This window comes from Anser brachyrhynchus, assembly GCF_964034855.1.
Source record: "Anser brachyrhynchus genome assembly, chromosome: 2".
Classification (NCBI taxonomy): Eukaryota; Metazoa; Chordata; class Aves; order Anseriformes; family Anatidae; genus Anser; species Anser brachyrhynchus.
In genome coordinates, this window is record NC_137695.1 from 46,065,397 (window position 1) to 46,086,398 (window position 21,002).

The window sequence follows — 21,002 nt, forward strand, 5'->3', positions numbered from 1 at the left end:
TGGGCAGTCTGTCCCAGTGCTCCGTCACCCTCACTGTGAAGAAGTTATTTCGCATGCTGGTGCGGAACTTCCTGTGCTCTATCTTGTGGCCATTGCCCCTTATCCTATCCCCACAAACCACTGAGAAGAGGTTGGCCAAATCCCTCTGTCTCCCACACCTCAGGTATTTATACACATTGATGAGATCCCCTCTCAGTCTTCTCTTCTCCAGGCTGAACAGACCCAGGTCTCACAGCCTTTCCTCAATGAGGGAATCTCAATGAGATTCTTAAAAAGAATCTCATTGCCCTACTTTTCTGATGAAGGTCTTGATCACTTCAATTAAAGGCTCAATTCTTTCCCATCGACTTTAATCAACCAAGATCTTCATAAGTCCAAAGGCATTTTCAATAAATCCATTGAAATATTTCACTATATTTCATTAAAAACTTTGACCTTAATTTTGGTCAGAAAAAAATGCAGGTAGTATTTTCAATTATCAGACCCTCCCTATATCCAGAAGAGAAAAAACCCCAACGTGTAAATCAGGAATTTCTTCACAATGAGAGGAGCTAATTTCATGAGAGCTGTTGAGTGAAAGCACCTCCCTTCCACCATTCATAAGCTGATATAAAACATCTCATCAGGACTTCATAACACTTTTTTTTTTTTTATTCCAGAGAAAAATCTTCGTATCTGGTATGTTCATCTTACTATTACCTCAACCTTACAATTAATTTTGTACAGGATGTCTGTCCACCAAGTTGAAATCTTAACATGAAAAAAACATCTAGAATATGCTCTAGCTAACATTAAAAACCATAAAACTAACATTAAAAAAAATAATCCCCAAAGCCACCAAACATCCAATAAACCAATTCTTTGTGATGCCTCACAGCTCTTTAAAGCACAGGACAAATCTCAAATTACTGCTTGAAAATCTCTATGGGAATATAGCAAAAGCTTTCGGCATTGCATCTCTGAAGTATTTTGAAATAAAAGTGGTTCATTCAACCAACCATCCAAACTAATCTATGCTCCTTGATGGGATAGATATACTTAATCTTCAAAATACAGGACATTACAGTTGTCGCCTAACACAGTGACAGACAAATCAAAAGATTAAAATGCAAAATTGTATTGAGAAAATGAATAGGGATTTTCAGTGTCTCCTCCAATACAAGAACAAGGAACTTAAAATGGATCAGTAAGCGGCAGTTTCAAAGAAATAAAATAAAATTACAAGTAATATTACCTTATTCAACAACTACTCAACTGAAGAACAACTACAGAACCCTATGTCCCAGGGTATTGTGAAAGCTTATTTTTTAAATACAAAAAAACTTTTAAAATTATTTGAAACTGAGTTATGGAAATTAAATCTACTATTGTTAATTACAAAGGCATAAGCAACTCCTTTAAGAAGTCCCTGAGCTGGAGACCGGCAGAGCAAGCTGGAAAGACACTTTGACATTTCCCTGATCTCACACACACTTCTTCACTGTCATCAACCAGCAGATGCGAGACAGGGGTTAGACTGGCCTTAAAGCTGGCTCTGTATGGCTACTGCTGGTGGTAGCTCTTTTTTCTGATAATTAAACTTTCTTTTCCATCCACAGGCTTCATCTATTAGTCTGTTCATCCATTTGAACTGAAAAAAAAAAAGTATATAAAACACCAAATAAATACGGCAAAGAATATATATATATATTCTCTTCACAGTGCTTTTGTAATTATTTTGGAACGGTTCAGTAGAGTCATGGAACATGTCAACCCACAGACTCCCCTATTTCATGGCTCGTTGGCTTCTGTGGTGGGCTGTAACAGCCACAGATGGATAACACAAGAGAGACTTTTGGGTATCTATGGAAACAAGTAGCAGAAGTCTGCCTCAAGGTCTTCTCTTCAGATCCTTACCCCATGCTAGGAAGGGGCAGGGAGCCCCCCCATCCTCCAAAATGTAGAGGAGCAAAAGGAGGCAGCAGACACTTGGAAATCTGGAGCTGTGACAAGTGAGGAGGCAGAAGAGGAGGAGAAAAGATAAGAATGCTAGAATTAAAGAGAACTAAAGGGAAAAGCAAATAAAGTTGAAGAGCAAGACAGTATCCTTCCTGTAGCTTGATTTCTAGGTAGCCTGCTCAGCAGACTCCACTGGTATTTTATGTGTTAATCACTTCAATGCATTTCCAAGCCAACTGTTCTCTACTGTTTGCTTACATGAGGGTCCGTGCAGCTGTACTGGGTTAGTGGTCAAAGCAAAAGAAAAGAGTGAACCAGTTTCCTCTGGGGGGAATACAAATCAAACCAATCCTTGAAATCAAGTGCCATGCTAAATGACAAGTCACTGCCTTATATCTTAAAAACACCAAGATGAAAAGTTGCAGTTTTCCCCTAGGTGTTTCCATCAAAACTTGCTGGGTTTCATTGAATTTGTGTCTTCAATCAACATTTCAATGAAAAAGTAAATAAAAATCTATTTCAGTAAACAAACCTATCCATCCAAAAAAATTCACCCCATTCTATCAACATGAATTTTAGCAACTGCATGCTGTCTTTGGTGCTGTTTTATTTCCTCTGCTCTTACTTCAAGATTAATAAAAACTTAGAGGAAAAAAGCAAGAATGCCTGTTGGCTCCTTAAGTACACAAGGTAGCAGATACTCTATGTCCTGCTGCAGAAAGCTCTAAGAATACAGCTACAGGAAACTCTCTCTGATTTCCAGACATGGCTACTCTTGTCCAAAGCTGCTCGTCTGTTTTCACAGACAACACATTCCATCTGGTTGCATCAGGTTGTATTACACCTCCTGATCTCATGTAAATCTCGTATGATGAGACACAGCTCAGCAACATACCCCATTTTCAGAATAACATGTGTACTCGCCATATGCAAATAACAACCTGTGAACAGGGCCAAGCTACTTTCTCAGTAATAACAAGTTAATGACAATTTCCGTGCTAGCACATCTCAGATGAAGACTGCAGCACTACATGCAAATTAACATTTATAACACAAGCACATTCACACTGCAGGCGGGTAATATAATCATTGGAGAAAATGAGTTTATCATCATGTACCTTTGCCTGACTCCAGTACCCCATCCAGCTATTCACCATCCTGAAGCTTAGTTCAGTAATTAAACTCAAATTAATATTGAAAAACAGCCATCAAATGATTCTCCTAAACAATTAAAAGCATGCAACATTTGGCCATTCTGCAACTGTAGCTGCCTAAAGCTAAGGCCCAGGAGAGCCAAAATTCAACCCTGGATCAGCAAACTGTCTTTTAGTAAATATGGATAGTATAATCTTAAATTCTGCTACATCACACCCTGTCATCTCAGGCTGAAAATGCAAACTTCTTGCAAGAGAAAGAGCAGATTGACCACTTTCCTGTGAGATACAATATATCATTTTAATTCTACATTGGTGCAGACGGCACTTTCCAGACAGCATTAACATGCATACAGATATATGCATGTGGGGAGCTGTGTGAACACTGTGCTTGAGCATGTTTGTTTTTAGGGAAACATCTACCCAGACAGGAAGAAACAAAAAGCAGCAAGTATATCTGTGCCAGAACTGGGGACAATACTGAGGCTGCTTTGAGTACTTGTGTCCTGCATGTGCTCTTAATGCTTTCACAGCTGTGCAGTAACATGGACACCTTCCAATGACTGTTCTTTAAAAAACAAAAGAAAACAAAACAAACCCCACAACCATGTTTTAAAAACTACACATGCAGTTTCCAATATCTGGAAACAGCGTCTACCCACTCTACAACAGCACAGATATTTTCATTCTCTATTTATACATGTGGGTGACATAATTTATACAAACGCACACACATGCACATACGGTACTGCAGAACTGAAAAAAAAAATTTACTTCTCCCACAGGGACAGGCTGCCATGTTTTGTCAAAATTTTCCCAAAGACAAATATGCACAGACTCCTCGCTTTCAGCAATCATCTGCTTCTGTAGAGTGAATCCACCAATTCACCATTTCCTTGCATCTCTAGTTTCATGGACAGTGCAATCTCAATAGCCTAAGCCCACCAGCTTCAGCTGCCTCTGACCCATTCGGGTCTGTGCAGGCAGTCCTTAGTATCTTCCATACATTTCTACAGCACCTACTTGCAAGAGCACAACCACATACAGACCATAACCTGCATTTCAGGCACCTTCAACCCAGCTGCTCCCTATTCAGAAGTCCTCAACATACACTGGAATTTTGCTGCAATCTATTTGAAGACATCCAACCTATAAGGGCTTTCAGGTGTCTGTAAGTTCACAACATCTTGATGAATTCATTAAATCCACAGATGCAAAACTCTTGTGTTCCAACTTTCTTTGTGTTGTCATTCAGTAACTTCTATGTTGAATGTATTCGCTTTACCAGTACCCAGATCTTTTTTTTTTTTTTTTTTTTAATTATTAGTCTGTCTACAGTCTCGGGTCTTGCTGGATCACTGATTGTCATCAGAAGAAGATTCCTCCAGCCAAATTATGTCTTCAGATATACCTGAGTGACTCTGCTCAATTTAATTCAGCAATTGGAACTTAATTAAAAATTCTGTTGAGAATGTGTGGGCCAGAATAGGAAATGGCTCATCATGCCAGAGCTGTATTAACTCTGCAGTACTGATAGGAACATGAACTAATAAAAACTTTTTGTTCATACTAAAATGAATACCCTGGACTTTCATTAGACAGTAGGAGCACCTGCCGTAAGATGACAATCGTATCAGCAAGCAGATCTGTTCTGCAAGAATTTCTCTATTCAAACACTTTTCAAATTAAAAACCACATCAAATGAAGGGAACCTCCATTACAACCTAAGAATACATAATTTAAATCTACTTACCCTCCCCATAACTGTCCAGGGAGAAATTGTGTGAAATGTACTCAAAGTTATTAGTTATTCGGGGAACTGAAATGGCCCCAAAAGTTTGTATCTGTCTTTTCCAATCAGGAGCATTTCACTTATTTTGACGTTTAATTCACTACTTGTTTAATTCCTACTACCTGAATAATTCCATGTAGCATAGCTAAATGCTCCTTTCTGCATGGCTAGCTAGAATTCCTTTTTTTTTTCCCCTCCTATTATATCATCTTACATTTCAGTTACATGAAGACACTGAATTTCTCCTATGAAGAAAGACTGAGAGAGCTGGGGATGTTCAGCCTGAAAAAGAGAAGGCTCAGAGGTGACCTTATGCAAGTTTTCAATACTTAAAGGAGGCTTAAAAAAAGACAGAGAGCAACTTTTTGCTCAGGAAGACAATGATAGGACAAGTGGGAATGGCTTTAAAGTAAAAGAAGGGAGATTTAGACAATTACTTTTACTTAAAGACTCATTTTCTACCAGAGACCTATCTAATGCTTACACAGCAACAAACTGAGAAAAGAACAAGACTACAGCCAAAACACTGAAGTTCGCTCTGCTGGTGCTGACCCTGCACTGGAAAAATTTCAGAAGTCCACAGATCAAAACCACACAGTTGGAATAACTGGAACAAGACCGCTGAAGTCTGACAGACTTGGCTGAACATGCTAAATTAAAAAACATAACATTTTAGGATTTTCCTTTCCCTTTTTTTTTTCTTTTTTTTTTTTTACAGAAAACTATTGTATTCTGAATGCTGAAACTGTTGAAAAGTGAGGGATACTCACTCAAAAAGAGAGAAGAACTGGATTTGACACATACCTTGTTTTCTCATGCATACTCTCCATAAAAATTCATGCCTTTTAGCTTGATTAACCACAGACATTCAAGCGTAACTTCTAAGTAAAATAACCACCAAGATTTCATTTAAAATCTAACATTCAGTTTAATGGTCTTCATTAACAATTTGCATGTTTCTAGGACATCCTGTTTCTATTTATCATTCAAATGGTTTCTAAGATTCTCACTTAGTGTTATTTTTTTCTTATCAAATGTGCAATCTAAAATACAATGCAAATTGATAAGGCAAATGCATTAGCTTTTGCTACTAACTTCAACTGTGAATCCAACTGCAATGCCCAAAATTTGCAAATCAAACTGCTGTTATTGAATTCCTTGCCAACTAGTAATAAATACTCCTCTGTTCCACAGCATTTTACTTCTTTTGATTGGAAAGCATGTTATAATGGTCACTATCATTATCTCTGCTGTTATATAGCTTTTATGAAACAAGAATGTCTAAAGGGAAAAGTTTTATGATGCTTTATACTTTAATCATCTTAATTTTTAATAGGGATTCCAAAGAGAAGTTCAAAGTATCATTAAGAATCTGATTCAAAGTGTTAGAGTCAATGGAAAATCTATCTTACAAGATTTTGCCACAGGCTTCCAATTGCTTTTTCTCTTTATTGCTCTTGCTATTTGAATTTTGTCTCAGTTTTGTTATGCCATTCTAAAGCATCATAAGAATTATTTTAATGTTATTAAACACTCACCTCAAACCACTGGCCATGTGACTGCATTTTAAGGATGACACAAGGGTCTGGTTTTGAGAGGGCATCCCTATCTGATATGCCTTTGCATGCAACTCGCAGCTCCACTTTAGTCAGGCATGGGCTGTTAAAAATTCCCAGGGTATTGGCTGCTGATTCATAGATGTTGCTCATTTTCTTCATTCCTTTTCCTGTAACGAGAGAAAAGGTCCATTTAGAATAATGCAGGCATAGTACAGCCCTTCCATCCGTGCAGAAGCCAGCACAATGTTCTGCTAGCCTGTAAGACCCTGCCATTGCGAACAAGAGGGGAAAAAAAAAAGTATCTATGGAAGAAAGGAACACATCATCCCATATTTTCCAAAATAAGCCAACTTCAGAATGAAACTTTCCACCCTGCCCCTGAACTTTGGGGGTGAACCATGAGCTTGGCGTACAGCCCTGTTCCTGCTTTCAGGGCCACATTTCCCCTGGCAAAAGGACAGACAGTGGTAATTCTGGATTTCTTCGGAGAGTGCCTTATTCTAAGGCTTCATTAAATTTGTTCAGCACTCTTGCAACCTGCAGGAGTACACCTAAAAAGCACGCATTTCACCTCACACAACTCTGTATGTAAATTCAGCAGGGCTCTTTCATATCAATCTTAACTTCCAAGATACATTTTACTCTCTATTTCCATGCTTATCACTGAACATTACTTCCTCCCAAACCCAAGAAATCAGTCTGGATTGATGGTCTAAGCAGTAGGGCAGGATATTTATGCTGACAATTCTTGTTGTTATACACTGTCTGCTCTTTTTAGGTCAGAAACCACTATTATGTGATCACACAGCTCAAATAGTGGCAACCTCTGGCCTTACTTCATTACAAATGCCACCACCACCACCACAAACACAAATGTTGTAGCTTGAGCCTTTACTCAAACAGAAGCAACAAAAGACATTTTTAACACAGAGCTGAGTAAAAAAAAAAAATCACTATATGTTCATTTCTCATCAAAGATTGGAACACCTCAATTTGCTCACTCATTCTGAGCTTCCCAATCTGGTCCCTAACAATCTGTGTCTTAATACAAGGCTTAGTGCCTTATCACACTTCTCCTCCCACATTTATAAGGGCTGCAAAAAATTAATTTCATGCTTTTAGAGGGCAGGTTTATCATACCAGATCATCAACAGTTTTTTTGTGGTCTGTTTCTAGCTTCCTCATTGTCTCTTCCACAACACCCAGTTCTCAGAAGTTAATGATTTTTGAGACTGTTTTGATAAAAGTTAACTTTTGGTGTTCTGGAAAAGAAATTAAAGCTTTGTTTCCCCAATGCTGAGAATTTATAAAATAAAAACAAAAACCGCCTTCAAAATATCCAGTTTCCCTGTGAATTACACAGGCAAAATTAAAAGATATTGGTAAATTCAGAGTAAGCAGACTTTGCAATACAGCGTCAACATATAAAAAATATAAAGAAACTTCAGGAATTCAAGTTTGAACAATGAGTCAGACAATCTGTTCTCCATGCAGATGAAAGAAAATCATGTTAACAATTTACAATTCTTCAAACCCATTCAAATCCATACAGCAATGTACCCTACAGCCACAGTCTGCTGTGAAAACCCTCACCCACACTGTTGGATTCAGTATGTTTCAAAGTCAAATGGGTGTGGATGGACTCTAACCACCACCCTCTTCCAGCTCAGGACCTATGGGCATATCTCCTTATGGCAAAATTTGCTTCTTGAAATGTGAGCCACCACCATCATAGCTTCCCACAGCTTAAGACCACAACAGCCTCCTTCAGCCCTCCCCAATTACCTGCAAATTTTGTCACCCAAACTGTGTTCCTGTGGACTTGCCACTAGGAAAGAAATGTGACCAGGAAAAAAAAAAAAAAGAAAAGTAAACAAAACATGGAAAAGGTAACAGCATTAAGCTGCATTATTAAGCCCTGAGAGAATACTCAGCTTCTGCACTGTGTATTCCTATATGCTGGTTTTGCCTCTCATATATTTTTAGCTGATACTCTTGAAACTGCAAATAGACCAGCATCTCTCAGATCTTAAAGTCTTTCCCATTTTGTGCTGGGTCAATTCACATGAGTAATGGCAAGACTGCAGTCCTAGCCTGAAGGTGATAGCATGCACAGGGGAACTAGGCTCTAGCCTAATCTGAACCACTTTGATAAAATCTTAAATTGAGGAGCAATGCCCTGCATGCAAGAGGGACCTGGTATCTGATATCTCAGCTAAGCACCACAGTAAGCATCTGAGAAAAGTGCTACCAAACCTGTTGATTCAAAACTGCATTCGTGAGACCAGTTTTCATCTTTTTGTTTGCCACTTTTTTTTTCCCCAAAAAGAGAACAGAGAAAGGTGGTGGCAAATTTGACAAAGCCACTAAAGGCTACTATTTAGCTAAAAGTTACATAAACAGTTATATGTATTTTGCTAGCAAATTTTTCATTCTGTTTATATTATGTTTCTACTTTTTCATTCTATTTATAATATATCCCTACTACATGATGTCAGGTACCTGCATCTCCATCAACTTGGATTAAAAAAAGTTAGAAACTGAGGTGGGGGAAAGGACTGTTGTCTAATTATTCATCATACTATAATCCCATCTCCTTCAGAAAGCTGCTCAACAAACTCATTCCACACGTTTACAAGACATTTTTACATGTTGCCCTTTCCAAATTGAAATCCATTTGAAAATTGGGTTAATTCTGTCTCATGCACATCTTATATCATTAATGAAATGTCATCCTTTGTGCAGAAATAGGTTGGTGATTTAATTAAACCGGATGATTTCAGTACTAAAGAGAAGGGGAAAAAGTAGCAGAATGAGGTGGAGAGATATTTTTGTTCCTCCCACAATAATTATACACTGGTTTTTTTGGAATGGTGGGTTAAGTATAAAATTATATTTCTTTTTATCACTAAAACTATTACTTCAGCTTTTACAAGTTCTAAATTTATCAATGGAAAAGATCAAGCCATAGTCTTATTCTTTTGTCCCATTATATTCTTTTAATATAATCACCAGTTTGGGCTGTTGCACTGATGTCATGTTACCAGGAAGTTGAGAGACTGGGAAATAGATTTTGAGCCTACTGAAAGTGACTAAAAAAAGTATTATTTTACGTAAACATAGACAAGTTAGATTGCGCAAGATTTTTTTTCCCCAATTAACTATGTACATTATTGATGGAGAAATAAATTATTCATTTTTCTTTGCTACCAGCTCTTCCTTCTTCACTTCATTATAACCTCCTTATTCTTTCAATGTCCACATGGCTTTAGAATGCACTGATTAAGTACTGTATCTGTGAAAGGAAAGTGATAGCATAGCTAGGAAAAGAAGTGAACAAAGTGATCAGTCACATACTACCAAATTTCCAATTCACTGCTTCATACATTCTTTCATTTCCCCTTAAGAACAGGAAAGCAGTGTATCATCATATGCTACCCACACTTCACCTCCCACACAAACTCAGTAGCCAGTGCTAGACTGCACAGAACAAGGATGCAAGATCATGCCTTATGTTTTCACCTCTCCAAGGTGAAACACCAAGGAAGAAGGTAATACCAATTGGACAAAAAAAAAAAAAAAAACCTGTTTTGCCATCTTAAAGTACACTGCACTGAAATCTAAAAATGTATTATGTTAACAACAAAAAAAAAGTGTGAAAGACCTTGATGTACCCTATGGAATATGAAGAAAAAGCAAGGATCTTGGAAGACAGTTCCAGTCTCCCAAAACTATTATATATCTGACATACTTAGAGCCATTTTAGTAGAAAATGATGTGTTCTTCTGATATTTTTTAAGTGATTCATGGAAAAGCTGTTTCAGGCAGGGATGAATCTGTGGGTGAAGTTGCACCCCTGGGGAAGAATAACCCCATGCACCACTGCATGCTGGTGGCTGACTGGCCAGAAAGCAGCTCTAGGGCAAAGGACCTGGGTGTCCTTGTCAACACTGAGTTGAGCATGAGCCAGCAATGTGCTCATTTGCTACAAAAAGAAGGGCAACAGCCTCCTGGGCTGCCTTAGGCAAAGCACTGCCAGCAGGTCAAGGGAGGTGGTCCTTGCCCTCCACTCAGCATTATTGAGGCCACACCTGGATGTCCGTTTGTGAACACCCTAGTACAAGAAAGACATGGACTTACTGGACCAAATCCAGTGAAGGGCCATCGAGACAATTAAGGGACTTGAGCATCCATCATATGAGGAAAGGCTGAGAGAGCTGGAACTGTTTAGTGTGGAGAAGAGAAGTCTCTGGAGAATCTTAGTGATATGTATAAATTCCTGATTGGTGAGAGGAGCAAAGAATGAAGCCAAATTCTTTTCGGTGGTGTCCAGTGACAGGACAAGAAGCAATTGGTACAAACTGAAACAGGAAATTCTGATTAAACAAAGGAGTAATTTTTACTGTGGTTGAACACTGGAACAGGCTGCTCAGAGAAGCTGTAGAGTCTCCATCCTTGGAGATACCCAAAACATGTCTGGACATGGCCCAAGCAACCTGCTTCAAGCAGAGGTTTACAATAGATAATACGCAGAGGTCCTTTGCAACCTCTATTATTCTTTGAGTGAGCAGAAAACAATGAAATTGTCAAGTGTTTAGTGCACAGACTTCCCTTTGAGCTGTTGTGTTTCCTGGGTTTAACACAGGTAGGTTCTAGTCCAGGCCTTGGGCCCCTTGACACTGAAAACGTACAGAAAACGAAAAGACAGACATAAGCCAAGTATTTCTGGTAACTGAGAGACCTCCAACAGCTTCTATGATTAGATATTTCATTAAAAGCAACAGCACAGAAGTAAAAAGTTTGTTGCTGACTAAATAACTGGATTACAATGAAAACCAGTATCACACATTTGCCAGCTACCTCTTTGCCCTCTCATAAGGTCTGAATGGCTTAAAGATGAGTCATCTAGTGCCTAACAAAGGTAAGGATCTCTGTGATGTGAAATGCAAACAGTATGTGCTTCTGCTCCGAGATTTAAAAATTTTGAATACAGCACAAACACACACATCCACCTTGTTACAAAATTTTGATCCATGTACATCTTTGGAGAACCTCATCACAAAATTACAACATGGCTCCTTAGACTCATCAGGAAATTAATTGATGATGATACCTGAAGCTGGATATCAACTTTTCCCCTGCCCAGTTTGTCATTTTGCTGTCCTACACACACACACACCATAAACATGCAATCTCAGAAAGCACATCTGAACGCTGTCTGAGTGAAGTATGAAGCACCTACAGTACCTTGTGAACAATCAGAGAAACATGCACACTCAGCCTCACCTCCCGTTCAGGTAATAAATGAGAAGAGAATGAGTATGATGGTGAGATTTAAGGCAATAACTAAATGTTCTGCATTTGAAAACAGGGCTCGTTATTCAGAAACCTGTACTCCAGAGCAAAGTACACACAAATGGATTTTGGGACAGGAGCTTTCCCATTACCATATGTTGAGGGCTGTGTCTGAATCATTTGTTTTACTGGCATCCTGGTCAGGAAATGAAAATGAGCCAAGAGCATCAGTGTGCTTCTGCACAAGTAAATTGCAAGACACTGCTCCCGAAAAGGTAAATAATGTCTATAATATGTACCTGTGGTAGGAAATAGTAGTGATAGTTATATGAAATAGGACTGAATAAACCCCTACAATACGTGGCAAGGCCTAAAAGCACTGGAAGCTGTAACACTAGCTGCTCCCTACTTCTTTTCTACTTAGAAATTACATGCAGAAAAGACATGCAGAATTCAAAACACTGCATGTTTTGGAGCAGCTGAACTTTCTAGATGGAGGGCTTTGAACCTCCAGTTTGGGGATCTTCCAGTGTTCACATAATCATGAAAGAAAATATGAAAACCAAGTCTACTGTCAGCAGCTTATAATTCATAAAACTAAGACCACAAGCTTCTGCTGGAAAATACTTAGTGTTCCATGCTCCACAGATTGCAAGAAATGGAAAACCACTTGTCCACACTAAAAATTGCAATCCTTGTAGCACTAGAAAAGCAATTTCCTCTAGTTCTGTTCTAGATTCTCACTTTACGTTACAGCTCTAGCAAAATCAAAGTGACGTTCATTTTGAGGTAAAATAACTAGCTCTAATTTACAGGTAGAATCTGAATAAATAAAATGCCATTTCTGAAAGTATACTGAAGTTTCTATTGTGTTGGATCTGAGATCCACAGAAGTCAGTGAGAAAATAACCCATTAATTTCAATAAAGCAGCTTTAGCGATACAGTGCCCCAAGTGATCTTGTCTTTTCCCTGTGTAGTTTATCATTTGGCAACACAGTAATGAAAAATAATCGTCAGGCACAAAAGGTTCAAGTACATCAGCACTGCCTCTTGGGGCCTGACTCAAGCTCCACTAAACACATTCCTTGGCTTCAAACGTCCATTTCTCAGGCCTTAAAGATTTTATGTGCTTCTATGATATCTCCCATTACGATACGAGACCAGGTTACACAAAATACAGTATCAGCAAGATTTATAGAAAAGGATGAAATTTTACTGGGACTTTGGGTACAAGAGCTTTTACAAGTTTCTTCTGTTTAGCTACCTCTTCAACTGCAGTAAAATACAGGCCATTGACCCCTTCAGGGAATGATCCCAGTTGAGATCAGCAATCCTTTTTCTTTAAGAAACATTATGAGATTGGGAATTCCCAGTCCCATTGATTTACTCCATCAGGTGTTGGCACCAAGGCTTCCTTGATCATGAAGAAGCAAAGCCTATTCCTTCTCATTCATCTGTGTGGCTAGAGAATAAGCTTTCTGCAAATGAGCAAAGATGGGAATTCATGTTGCTCATGAGGTTCTGATTCAGCAAACAGATTAAATTAATATTCCATGTGCTTACTCAGGAACTTGCTAAAACACCTGGTTGGTCCAGAGCTGAAGATAGGCAAGTAAGAGCCCAGAGCAATAACACAGAAAGCAGACCTAACTTTATTGTGAATATTCATCAGTGATTGGAAACCAGTGACCAGCCACAGCAAGTAGTTCTCATTGCCCTCCATTCCCTCTGTAAGGCAATGTTTTTTTCACCATAGCATTTTTACAGCATCGGGGTTTCTGTAACCTGTTACATTGACCGATCTTACTATGAAGTATTTTTTCCTTATGTCTATTCAAAATTCCCTTGTTGCTTGCTGTAGCTGTGACTGTTGCCTCGTGGCCTTTCTCTGTGTACCTCTGGAAACTTACTTCTCACTATCATTCAGTACTATCTTAAAACATGAAAATTCAACTACTTATCTTTGACCACACTCTCAGACTCCTGATTATCAGCCACATCTCTAATCACTATACAATAGTCTCCTCCTATCAGTATTAAAAACTAATTCTGGTCAATGTCACAACTGCCATGTAAATTGCTACAGAAGTTTAAATGATCACAGCTAATACAGGCAAAATGCCAGCTGTCAAAATTAATTTGAATATAATTTTTTGTATAACGAGAAGTCAATAGGTTAGGTAGACCCCTCCACAGGGTAGCTTGTGCAATTAAGAATACAATTTTTCCTCTCTCCCTTTGATTCTGACTCATACAACAATTAATGAGGATTATATAAAGTTACAGCTACCAAAGTTTGAAAGATCCCTTTGCAAAATGAGCAATAGTAAACTCAGCAAGCAACGAGTATCTAGAAAATCCACAGCAGTGCTATGGTGAACAATGAGACAGATCTGATAGTGTAAGTAATTTACTTGGACAGAAGGGGAGAAGGTTCAGAACAATGTGCCAGCAGTGTAAATGGAAATATACACACACTGACAGTTCAAAAGGACTCATTACCATAGAACCAGCTGGTTCAGTTATAAGGGGATAACGGAAAGTCACAGAAAAGAAATTGAGACGTCTAATGTACGACAGAACAATGTACAGAGTTGTGCTGCACCTATACAAATGACTTCATTTCAGTTAAGGGAAGGAAAAACCCCACAAGACCTGGAGCACTGGGACATATTTGAATGTGCTCCTTTCTGGATGCCCTGAGTAGCCCCTGCTGAAGTCAAATTGACTTGATGCAATGCAAAGGATCTATCAGAGTCAGTAGCTAAAATACATGTATTCTGTACAAATTAATCTAGGATTCTCCCTTGTTCCCTTAAGACGCAGCTAACACCACCCGTCACCTCTTCCTTCTCAAAATTCTCACTGCCTTTCCACTTACACTGTTGTACTATGCAGGAAAAAACTAAAAATCATTAACATGAAAGACAGAAGACTGAACAAATAGAAGAACAGAATAACTTCCCCAGGGATAAATGCAGACAAAAGCAGTCCTCCGCTACAGCAAAGCAGTACTGATGGTTTTTTTAGTGGACAAGTGGCAGAGACTTTTTACAGAATTAACAGAAGTGCACATTATTTACATTCACTGTATTTGTATCAGTCACCAGCTATCTGCCTCTCCCATGACAAGGCTAGCTCACACAGGGCTTTTGTGTTGTTTATAAAATGGCATCTTCTAAGACAGTGTAGTGTCTTAATGTGGTAATTGAGTAGACCTTGTTTGGAACAGTGTAGAAGCCAGAGAGAAGACAGACTCATCTGTATCTTGACACACTAACAGCTAGCCCCTCAGTTGGATTCTTACTCTCAGTCTTGTTTCTTTAATAACACCCATCCAAATCCTTCACTTACAACTCAATACTGTCAAACAAAAGCATTAAACGGCCCCAGTGTTCCTCTTCCAAATCATGAAACTGGTATATTGTATCTCAGAAAACAAAAGAAAGTGGATTCATTCTTAGTTTCCCTTCCATTTTCAAAGCCATCAGAGCTGATGTTCTACAGCCCTTTCCCACAGCTATAAAAGTTAAAAATGATTTTAAAAAGTAAAGGAAAAATGTCAGAAGAGTCCAGGCTGTCCTCTAACAGGACTCCATGAGCTGAGGATTCATGAGCAGTACTGAATAACATGAAAACCCAGTGAAATTCAGGCTGCCAAGTAACTGATTTGCCTATTAGCTTGGCTATTGGGTCTCAGATTTCTGCTGCATTACTACTGAGATGGTGCCTGAAGCACAGGTAGCTGAAAGCACAGGGACTAGGCTTGATACATGGAAAAACTCTGGACCATTGGATCCAGCTAAAATACCATACTGAAGAGTTTCACAAAAATCTATCCTTGTATATGCAAACCACTGCGTCTAGACTGTAAATAACTGCACGTGTGGTTTGTGAATGTGACATGTAAAGACAGTAAAAATCACACAAAAAAAGTTACTGAATCTTTCTCTCTAATGAATTACTTTAAAGCTGTCCTATCGTATGAAACATGACTGCTTATCTCTAAAAGTTATTATGATTTTCTTATTCTTGCCAATTTACTTTTCTGCTTGTACTCTGTGATATCTCTAATGAAACAGGCAAAAAAATGTTTACTCGTTCTGGAGATATATGTTTTTTAAACATGCTATGCTGCCTATTTTTTTTTCTTTTTTTAAAGAAAAAAATTCTCTCTGAGTTAGGTATTAAATGGAAAACAAAACTGTTTGGCTTAAGAGCTCTGAAGCCTTCCAATATGGTTACTTATCTGAGAATCTTAAATAATTAAGCTCAATTGATATTCCACTATACTTTCACAGAAAGATTAGTCTGGAACAAAAATCAAATGATCCCAGCACTCCAAGTTGTAGTAGTTACAATTCTGCTATCAAATAACCCTAGCTAAGAGCCTTCAGAACGTATTTAAGCCAAAATATTTAAAAAATTAGCCAGTTCTGAACAACAAGAAAGATTAATACTTTACCATTTTAATACTCCCATTATCTTCTATGCATACATAAAATACATTTGAAATGGTAATTACCCACTACCCACCTTGCAAAAAAACACTGGCTACAGGAAAATGCAGCAGCAAGTTGTGTTCCGCAGTTATACTCAATTACACTGAAGTATGTATATAAACACATATAATGCTTGGAAGAGTTTATCCATTTACAGATGTAACATATTGCAAACTGCTCATTTTCCGCAACAGATGGCTCTAACGGCTTTTCCTGTAGCAGAAAAAAAAAAAAAAAAAATATCCTACAAGAGAAGCTGCTTTCGGCTGCTAATCCAAAGATAGGAACATCAAGAACAGTGAGGGCAAATTTCCCATGTCCCATTCAGCTTCTGCATTTGCAAGCAAACAGAAGGTATACTTACTGCACTTTGGCTTAGGCCTTCTTAGCAGAAAGAAACCAAGTTTATCCACTAAAGAGGAGTGTACCCTGCACCACACTGAGCCCAAAACCAGGACAGACCTCTAAAGTCAAATTGCTCCATCCGTTAGGACGGGAGCTGAAGAAAGGCAACACCTGATAGTAGTGCAAGGAGTCGCTCTCTCACTTCATGTAGCTCCCCCAACATGCTTGATCCCTTTTTCAGCACCAGCCAGAGCTCCTGTGGGCTCCAAGGACTCAGCTACCCAAGCAGAAGCCTGCCCACCCTTTGGGCCTGCAGGGCAGTGGCCACCTCTGTGTGCAGAGTAGCTCCTGCCCTCTGCGCACTTCTCTTTTGATGGGGGCTCAGTGACAACAGGTCATGCTCATACCACTATTTTAAGTTAGTCAAGTAAGCCTTTCTCACCTTCTTGTTCTTTACTTTGTGTTTTCATTTCGAGATCTGTGATCAAATGTTTGAAGAGTCACTCGTGTGACTTAGGCCAAGCACACACTGCCGCTATCTCGGCTAAATCAGCCAGTGGTACAATCACATTGCGTCTCCAACTGTGGGCACCAGCAAATCCTAAAGCAGAAGCAAGTCTACCAGCCAAATTGTATTTATTTTGGAATTGTTCATTTCTTTCCTAGATTAATTTCTACATAGGCTTTCCTCTGTAGAGCTATATCTGCATCCCTAGTAGGAGTGCTTTGCAATCCCAGTACCACCATACTGTGACAGACTCAGTCTCTGAAGAAGCCAATAGCTGGTTTTGGTATCAAATTGATTCATAAAAGAATTGCAGCATGCTGCCAGCTCCAACTTCTGTCAGTGCCAAAGACACCACTGGTGCCAGTGCCTCACCATTCCTCTACTGGCATGTCGATGCTGCACAGGAGCAGTGCTCTACAGAGCTACCAAAGTTATGTCCTGACCAACATGGTGAGACATGGCACAAACTCACATAGAACCTAACCTGGGCCCTGGAAGCAACATAGCTTTGTCAGCAATGTTATAGTGGAGCTACTTACTCCTGACACAATGCCAAGGATTTGGCTTAACATTACTTTTGAAAACAAGTTCTACAAATCCAAGCCACCAAGTGTTTTCGAATGTTCCCCTCCCTCGGGACTTTTTGGGACTTGGTAAACATCATTGTTAATGACTAATATAGATGAGAAGCAAAATAGTTGCAGTGTCTTTTATAAAGCTTCCTTCAACACAGGATTAAGAGTTTCTAAAAGGAACCTGTAAATATACACCGGAGTTCCGTCTTCCTTGTGAAATCTGGAAGTCAACATCAATCATTGTTAGCATATGCTAGCACCAAAAGCGTAAAACAATTCAGCTTTGCTGGCTATTACAGAGTTTGGAGATGGAGGAAATGGGTTCTCTGTTCCTAAATAATGCACATAAAAAGTAAAATGCAATGAGGACTCGTATCACTGGTACTGACAGAAGTCCTACCGCCAACCACCATGCTCTAAGAAGAGCACTACATCCCGGCTGATCTTGACATCCCTACTTGATAGGACAGTATTCCCTTAAGTTCACATTAAGCGAGCAATACCCCTATGTTCTGGGCACATTGCACAGGACTTCACCTACATTCATATGTCTATAAATGACAAATTTATACAAAGTGTAATAAAGTACATATACCACACAGTCTAGCTGCAAGTTAAAATGACAGAGAAAAAACAATACCAGTACCCCAGCAGTGATGGCACTTAAATTAGAAGAGGTACAAGAGGCTGGTATTGAAGTCCCAGTCATATGTTTCCACTTCAGAAATGTGACAGTTCTGGTCTGACTTTCTAAGATATGGTGTTGTATGAATCGAAGGATTAATTAAAAAGGCATTCCCAGGCTCTCTCTCCCCAAACATGTAAAACCAATAATTCCACCCCCCCCCCGCCCCGCAATGCTTTGTTGAAACTCATCTGCCACTGCAGAATATATGAGGGTAAGAAATTTCACTCATCAGACCTCAGTTCTTCGAAACATTATTTTGTATCAAGGACAAGAGGTAAAATAAGGTAAGTGGATCCATCACAGAAAAAGCCCACTGAATTCTACTAAAGAATTTACCTTTATTTTTAAGGGAAAAGGCAACACAGTGTTGTTTTGCTGACCTGTTGGTCTCTGTTCCATTATTTAAGTCTGTACTTTATGTGAATTGCATTTGAGGAGTGTAAGTTTTTTACTGGGTCAAAACAAAGTGCCTTGAAAAAAGAAAATGCATACTATTTAAAATCTGCAAGTCATTTGCTACTGCACTATCAGAGCAATAAGAGACCCTAAAGTGTGCACAAGTTTAGTTCTGAAGTGAGCATTTATCTCTAGACATATGGTTTAAATACATGCTCAAATTTCACTATGATGATAGCACTCACCACACTGGACACTAATTCCACTAGATTCTTTACTCTTGGACAGAATGAGTCAATGCCTAATAAATATTTCACAGTGAAAACAAACACTCTCAGAAACTGAGAGCAGAATATTACATGAGCTTGAAGGCTATATTGTAAGATAATATACAAAACCTGAAGTTTTCTGTAGAGAAAGCATGACTGTGATTGCTCTCCAAACAGAAATTTATCAACTCTCACACACTGTTTATTAAAAGACAGATACAAAGCATCAAGGAGATTACATAGGCAAGGAATAGCACCATGATATAACAAGTCTATTTTTAAACGGTGGTAGAAGACCTACGAAGATAATCTTCACCCTAAACAAAAATCGCAGCAGCATAAGTGAAGCACTGAGTAACGAAAACAAGCATTTTACTCGAGAGTAGCTTAGGTCGATGTCCAAGTTGCTGGTTTGTTTGAAGCATCAAAAATAGTTGCAAGTTTTATAAGCCTAAGCACAAGAGCTGTCAAAACTTCACTCAGAAGTTATGCTTACAGTTTTGGTGAAAAATAAGGGTGTGAAGGCAAAGCGCAAGATCTGGTTGTGCCTGTCAGTCCCTCCACACTTGTTTCACACCCTGCAATTGACCAAGAAGAACTTGTACTGAGCTGTTCTTGGCCTCACCACCAAGAGACAGAAACATTAACACAAGCCTGCCCATGCTTCTTGTGGAGAGACTGACGTTGCCAAAGAGCAAAGAGTAGAAGCCCATGAAGAAGCCCCAGCAGATATTCCATGAAGCCAAAAAAGACTGCTGCTAACTAAACTGGGTTCCAAGCATTCACGAGAGCTGCCAAGAACTAAAGAAAACACAAAACCGAGAACACACTAACCACCTGATCACTGCTCAGAGCACAAAGTGATCTTTTCCCTAGACAAGTATATCTAGATTTTAACTTCAAAGAAGATAGTCATCAGGCTCTATACCTTTATATTCTTAAAATTAGGAATGAGCATGTTGACAGTAATCAAAGCAACAGGCAATACCAACAGGTGACACCTTGATTACTCCTTGAATACTCCAAATACACGAGACATTTAAAATGTCCTCTGTGTTTATTTGTCTCACCCCTGATCTGCATTAATCCAGTGCAAATAGGTCCAATAATCAGAGAGAGATTTTTTTCATAACTTTTTAACAAATGGTGCCATCATAATTTTATATAACTATTTGTCTAATGCATGAACATGCCTCAGTCTATACAAATGTCAGGGTATCCAGACAAAAAGGCTTTTATGAGTATGGAACCAGAGATCTTAAATTTCTGTTCCTATTGAGTTGCAGATGACTTGTTTTTTATTTTCTTTTCTATTGACAGCAGCCCCCATATGTAAAATGATTGGAGTGGAGAACACCATCCCCACACACATGAAAGCTAAGAGAGCATGGCTCACAGTGAATGCACAATCTCACAGTATCAAATTTATAGTCTCAGTGATAGATCTTTAAATGTTTCTTCATATAGATCTGCATAATCAAATCCTGTCCTGGATACCTATGGAAAAGATGTACTAAGAAGTTCCAAAACATTCTGAAAATATACACCCTTTTTAAAGCCTCTTGCCATTTCAGTCATAAGCACTGTCTGCCAATTGCAAACCTTACAGCAATTCAGATCTGACCTGCTGAATGATGTATGACATTCATTATGCTGTGGAGCCCAGATGTAAATTTTACCTGTAATTTCTGTCCTCTACAAAAAACTGTTATACAATAACCAGGTGCTTGACTGCTAGTGCACTAAGTCTGTAATGAGATCGAATACACAGTCACACCACTTAGTGTACTAAACTGCTCCAACTTTGGAGTAAATACATCAGCAAAGACTAAGCTGGAATATTAAGTTACAGTAATACATCAAAGTAAGATGTTAATTTGCTGATATGTTACAAGAAAATTATTTCTATATTTCACTGAAGAATTCTTTAAATGATTCACTTGTGTAATATGTTATTAAATGAAGCACATAAAGAGAGCC

The 21,002-nt window shown here is 38.7% G+C and overlaps 1 protein-coding gene across 3 annotated transcripts in view; it reads right to left on the reverse strand.

Moving 5' to 3' along the window:
• The window catches only part of CPNE4 (copine 4), a 290,530-nt gene that overhangs the window by 184,597 nt on the left and 84,931 nt on the right, over positions 1-21,002 (reverse strand). For all 3 annotated transcript variants that reach the window (XM_080581753.1, XM_080581752.1, XM_080581751.1), the window contains exon 2: positions 6,423-6,610. In XM_080581753.1, the coding sequence (XP_080437879.1) occupies positions 6,423-6,602 (180 nt within the window). In that variant the 5' untranslated portion in view covers positions 6,603-6,610. The remainder of the gene's footprint in view (positions 1-6,422; positions 6,611-21,002) is intronic.